At 42.0% G+C, this 6,434-nt stretch overlaps 1 protein-coding gene across 1 annotated transcript in view; it reads left to right on the top strand.

Annotated features, from left to right (window-relative positions):
- The first annotated feature begins 233 nt into the window (after positions 1 to 233).
- The window catches only part of LOC122730036 (zinc finger protein OZF-like), a 30,301-nt gene continuing 24,100 nt past the window's right edge, over positions 234 to 6,434 (top strand). The window contains exons 1-2 of the mRNA XM_043969233.1: positions 234 to 517; positions 2,172 to 2,216. Coding sequence (XP_043825168.1) covers positions 2,184 to 2,216 — 33 coding nt within the window. The 5' untranslated portion in view covers positions 234 to 517; positions 2,172 to 2,183. The remainder of the gene's footprint in view (positions 518 to 2,171; positions 2,217 to 6,434) is intronic.

Genomic DNA, 6,434 nt, shown 5'->3' with positions numbered 1-6,434 from the left:
ACAGCTCCTTCTTATTCTTACAGTTGCGAATCACATGCCAGTCGGTGTATTTTGCATCAAGGTCTGATTAACTTGCAGTTAGTTAGTCTGGAGCTGTAGTTGTATCCTGGAGGTCTTTCCGCTCTGAAGGAGGAGGAGCCGAGTCTGGGAGGGCGGGGAGGTGGTGGAGGCCCTGGAGAGGAGGAGCCCTGAGAGATGACCGGCCTGGTGGGTGGTGCCGCAGGTGGAGTTTGAGCACAGGGGTGGAGTTTGGAGGCTTGGGAAGCCTTTAAGGTGGAAGAAGGGATCCTTGCAATGAAGGCATTCTAGGGAGGAGAGGCAGTTGGAGTACCTGAGTCCTGGCCCTGGGTGTGATTGGAGGAAAGGGCTCAACCCTCCTGAGGGCCTCAGGGGCTGGATAGGGCGGTGCTCTTGGGACTAGGAGGAATCTTCCGGAGTGGGCTTATGGGAAACCGGAAGTGTTTGAGCTGAGATTGCTCTGCCTTCCAGAAGCCAGCTCTGTGCTTGCAGATCCCAGGTAGGTCTGAGCCAGGACCCCCACGCAGATCCTGGCTTTTGCTGGCTGTCCTTGCCATTGGGTCTCATACTCCGGGTCTGCCAGAAGCACGCCTCCTTCCCAGGCCTGGCTCCTGGACCAGCTCCCCTGTATCTTTCCCAGACTCCCAATCACTTTCCAAATATCCTGGCTCACCCTTCTGAGGTTTACCATTGGGTCACACTTTCCCAAATTTCAGACCTACCCATAGGGATCCAGGTATCCTGCCTTCCCATCAAGACTCAGATGTCCTTTCTCCCTGACCCCACCTCCTGGTTACAGATTCAGTTGTTCTGCCTTCAGACCTGGCCCCCTGTAAGGATCCACCTTCCTGTCCCCAGACCCCTCCTTGGATGCAGGAACCAAGACTTTCTTGGTTCCCTTTATCTGAATTCGTGGCTCTTGGGCTGGTTCCCTCTCAGATCCCAGGCATTTGGCTTCCTTGAAGGATTCCAAGTCTGAGGACTACCAGAGGCTCCCAGGAGTCCTCCTTGGTTACTATTTACACCTCAGGACAGAGTCATCTTGCTTTCCCAGGCTCAGCTGTACACCTGGAACAATTCTGTTCCTCCAGTGTCCCTGACCTTCCTGAGCTATACCTTCCAGACCCTACCTCAGCTCCACTTCCCCAGCCCTCCCCTAACCCTAATTTTTCCCTGCCCCCACTTCTCTCAGAGCTCTCAGGTGCCCTACAAGGGGGCCGAACCCCAAACTGGGTTTTGTCTCCCAGTCTCAGACTTCCTCTTGTCATTCCCTGGCAGATCCACTTCAGAGCCCTCCCTTTCAAGTTTCCCTAGCTTCCTTCCCTCCTAGATCAAGCAATCTATTGTCTAGATAATGCCTGTGTGTTAGTTGGGGAGAGGGGATGCTGGGAGGGCAGAATACCAGTTGGATGAATAGCTGTGACTGGGGTCATTAAGGCTCTCCCTGGTGTCATCCCACCTCCGGGCGAGCCCCTTTTCCCTCTTGGGTCTCTGCAGAAAGATAGGGAGAGGAGCCTGGCAGAATGGGAGTAAGAGAGGGAAGGGAGTAATTTGCAAGCCTGACCCTCCAGAATGCCTGCCTGCCTCTCTCCCTCTGTAGTTTGGAATATCTCCCCTGAAGACAGGGGTTGGGCCTTTGTAATTGTTATGAGACCTCACCCTTTGTAAATCCCCATAGGCCCTCAGGAAGAGAGAAGAAAGACCTCTTCCCCTCTGGGATCCTTCTCCCTCCGCAGCTCAGTCTGCAGAGACCCAAAGCCTGGTCTAAGTAGGTATTGGGTCAAGTCCAGCTACCAAAGTGGGAGGGAAATTAGAAGTTTTATTATAAGGTACAACAGATAGCAATCCCCCAGAGTATGAGCACAGAGGTGGTCAGCATGGGATTGAGATAATGGGGTGGGGGAGATGGGCTTTTTTGTACTGAGCCAAAGAAGTGGGGAGGGACTTTCCAGGTGGCTCCCTATGGTCTCATGATGATTAGAAAAGCCTAGAATTAAAACATTCCATCTATTAGTAAGAGCTTTGGCTGTTTGCTACCTTTGTGGGGCCATAAAGGGTGGGGGAAGCAGGTCCCTGAGGTAGTTAAGAACTAGGGTTATGATGGAGGAACTTTACAAAATGGAGTCACTTTGGTTCCTTTGCTACCTACACAGGATTGAGAGAGAATGGCCTCTGGGAGCAGCAGACCCCTGGCCCAGGTAAGTGCAGTTCATCCACAGCCATGGCAAACATCAGCAATCCAGGCCATTTCCAAAGACCTAGAAGATTGTCTACAAAGCTGGCAATACTCCTTTGTTTTTTGTGGTTGAGCTTTCCCTTGTGGTAACTGAAGATCCAGGAAAACCCTTCACATTTGAGTCTTGTCTGGACAGGCCTGGAGCAGAAGAGTCCGAAGGCTTCCCCAGCTCTTTTTTTTTAAAGGAGTTTGCCCTTTTATTTTTGTTTTATTTTAATTTTTAAAAAAAGATTAATAGTATTTTAATTTTTTCCAATTACATGTAAAAATAGTTTTCAAAATTTATTTTTGTAAGATTTTGAGTTCCAAAATTTTCTCCCCTCCCAAGACAGTAAGCAATGTGATACAGGTTATATATGTACAATCATGTTAAATGTATTCATGTAGGCATGTTGTGAAAGAATAATCAGAACAAAAGGGAAAAACTACAAACAAACCCCAAACCAGCTACAAATAAAGTCAAAATAGTATACTTCGTTCTGCATTCAGACTCAATAGTTCTTTTTCTGGATATGGAGAGTATTTCCCAGCCTGTGTCATTTGGAATTGTCTTGAATCATTGTAGAAGAGCAAGCCTTTCCAGGTTTCTCTGAAATTCACCTGCTCACCATTTCCTATAGCACAATAGTATTCCATTACATTCATATACCAGGCATTCCCCAGTTGATGGGCATCAACTTCTAATTCTTTGCCACCACAAAAGAGTCGCTATAAATATATATTTTAATTTTTTTTCCTTTATTAGGTATTTTATTTTTCCCAATTACATGTTAAAATAAATTTTAACATCCATTTTTAAAATTTTGTGTTCCAAATTCCCTCTGTTCTTCCCTCCCCGCCCCCCTTTTCAGGAGGCAAGCAATTCAAAGTAAGTTATACATTTATAATTATGCAAAACATTTCCATATTAGTCATGTTGTGAAAGAAAATAGACCAAAAACCCTCAAGAAAAATTAAGTTTAAAAAATTATGCTGGGACAGCTAGGTGGCACAATGGATAAAGGCCCCGGATTCAGGAAGACCTGAGTTCATATCCAGCCTCAGACACTCGACACTTACTAGTTGTGTGACCCTGGGCAAGTCACAACTCTCATTGCCCCTCAAAACAAAACAAAAAAAATCATGCTTCAAATTAAAACAACTCTTAGGTATCACCTCACACCTATCAGAGTGCAAATATAACCGAAATAGAAAATATTAGATGTTGGAGGGGATGTGGGAAAGCTGGGATGCTAATCCACTTTTGGTGGAGTTGCGAAAAGATCCAACCACTCTGGAGAGCAATTTGCAACTGTGCCCAAAGTGCTATAGAACTATGCATGTCCTTTGATCCAGCAATACCACTGCTAGGTTTATATCCCCCAAAAGAGAAAAAGACCTATTTGTACAAAAACATTTATAGCTCTTTTTGTGGTGGCTAGGAATGGGAAATCAAAAGAATGTCCATTAACTGGGAAATGGCTAAACAAGCTGTGGTACATGATGGTGATGGAATATTATTGTGCTATAAGAAATGACAAGCAGGATGATTTCAGAAAGGCCTGGAAAGACTTGTATGAATTGAGGTTTAGTGAAGTGAGAGAAACCAAGAGAACATTGTTCACAGAGACAGGAATATTGCTTGATGAAGAACTGTGAAAGACTTAACAATGCAGTGATGGAACACAGACTGAAGCATGTTATTTTTCATTCTCTTTCATTTATTTCTTTTATTCAAGTTTTCTTATACAAAATGACTAATATGGTAATGTTTTACATAATCCTACATGTATAACCCATATCTGACTGCTTACTGCCTTTGTCCAGGGGAGTGAAGGGAGGGAAGGAAGGATAAAAATTGGAACCCCAAACTACAAATAAAAATGTTTATTACTTTAAAAAAAATTATGCTTCAATCTGTATTCAGACACCATTAGTTCTTTCTCTGGGGATAGATAGCATTTTTCATCATAAGGCCTTCAGAGTTTTTCTGGATCATTGCATTGCTGAGAATAGCTGTCATTCACAGCTGACCGTCTTACAATGTTGAGGTTATGTAAGTCTTTCAGCTCATGTAAGTCTTTCCAGTTTTTTTCCAAGAGCATCCTGTTCTTCATTTCTTATAGTATAATATTATTCCCTCATAATCACATATCATAATTTGTTCAGCTATTCCCCAGGTGATGAACATCCCCTCAATTTCCAATTCTTTGCCACCAAAAGAGCTGCTATAAATATTTTTTGTATATATCAGTCCTTTCCCTTTTTGTTTTCTGTCTCTTTTTGGATACAGACCTAGTAGTGTTATTGCTAGGTCAGAGTATATGTAGTTTTATAGCCCTTTGGACATAGTTCCAAATTGCTCTAAAGAATGGTTGAATCAGTTTACAACTCCACCAACGATGCGTTACTGTCTCATTTCCCCTATATCCCCCACAATATTTGTCATTTTCCTCTTCTGTCCTGTTATCCAATCCAGTATGTATGAGGTGGTACCCCAGAATTTTTTTGTTTTTTTTCCTCATTTATTTAGAATTTTATTTTTTTCCCCCAAATTACATGTAAAAACATTTTTTGGGGGTGCAGGGCAATGAGGGTTGTGACTTGCCCAGGGTCACACAGCTACTAAGTGTCAAGTGTCTGAGGCCGGATTTGAACTTAGGTCCTTCTGAATCCAGTGCTTTATCCACTGCACCACCTAGCTGCCCCCGTAAAAACAACTTTTAACGGTAATTTTTAAAACTGTGTTCCAAATTCTCTTTCTCCCTCCCCACCCCCTCTTAAGAACACAAGCAATTCAATATAAGTTATACATGTGTATACATGTATATATTTTTTTTCTTTTTCTTTTTTTTTTTTAATGTATGAGGTATTTTATTTTTTCCATTACATGTAAAGATAGTTCTCAACTTTTGTTTATACATGCTTTACAATTTCAGATTTTTCTCCCTCCCACCCCTCCCTCCCCCCTCCCCTAGACAGCAGGCAATCTGATATAGGTTATATCTATATATCTCCATACATATACATATAGATATATATATACACACACACATATATATATATATACACATAATAACATTAATCCTATTTCTGCATTAATCCTGTTACAAGAGAAAGAATCAGAGCAGTGATGCAAAACCTCAAAATAGAAAGAAAAAAAAAAAACCAACAGCACCCAAAACAAAAGAAATAATATGGTTCAATCAACATCTATACTCCACAGTTCTTTCTTTCTTTTTTTTTCTTGGATTTGGAGATCCTCTTCTATCATGAGTTCCCTGGAACTCTTCTGTACCATTGCATTGGTGAGAAGAATATAGTCCATCACAGTAGGTCAACACTCAATGTTGATGATACTGTGTACAATGTTCTTCTGGTTCTGCTCATCTCACTCATCATCAGCTCACATAAGACCCTCCAGGTTTCTCTGAACTCTTCCTGCTCATCATTTCTTACAGCACAATAGTATTCCATTGTATTCATATACCACAACTTGTCCAGCCATTCCCCAATTGATGGGCACCCCCTCAACTTCCAATTCCTTGCTACCACGTAAAGAGCAGCTATAAATATTTTTGTACATGTGGGTCCCTTTCCCCCTTCCATGATTTCTTTGGGCAAAAGACCTAAAAGTGGGATTGCTGGGTCAAAGGGTATGCACAGCTTTATCGCCCTTTGGGCATAATTCCAAATTGCTCTCCAGAATGGTTGGATCAGCTCACAGCTCCACCAACAATGCATTAGTGTTCCAATTTTCCCACAGCCTCTCCAACATTTATTATCTTCCTTTTTTGTCATTTTAGCCAATCTGATAGGTGTCAGGTGGTACCTCAGAGTTGTTTTAATTTGCATCTCTCTAATCATTAGAGATTTAGAGCATTTTTTCATATGGGAATAGATAGCTTTGGTTTCTTCATCAGAAAACTGCCTGTTCATATCCTTTGACCATTTCTCAATTGGGGAATGACTTGGATTCTTATAAATTTGATTTAATTCCCTATATATTTTAGAGATGAGGCCTTTATCAGAAGCACTGGCCTCAAAAATTGTTTCCCAGCTTTCTGCCTCCCTTCCAATTTTGGATGCATTGCTTCTGTTTGTACAAAAATTTTTTAATTTAATATAATCAAAATCATCCATTTTGCATTTTATAATATACTCTATCTCTTGTTTGGTCAAAAACTGTTTTCCTTTCCAA

Source organism: Dromiciops gliroides, chromosome 5 (assembly GCF_019393635.1).
Source record: "Dromiciops gliroides isolate mDroGli1 chromosome 5, mDroGli1.pri, whole genome shotgun sequence".
In the NCBI taxonomy this organism is placed as follows: Eukaryota; Metazoa; Chordata; class Mammalia; order Microbiotheria; family Microbiotheriidae; genus Dromiciops; species Dromiciops gliroides.
This window is presented reverse-complemented; position numbering and strand designations above follow the sequence as displayed.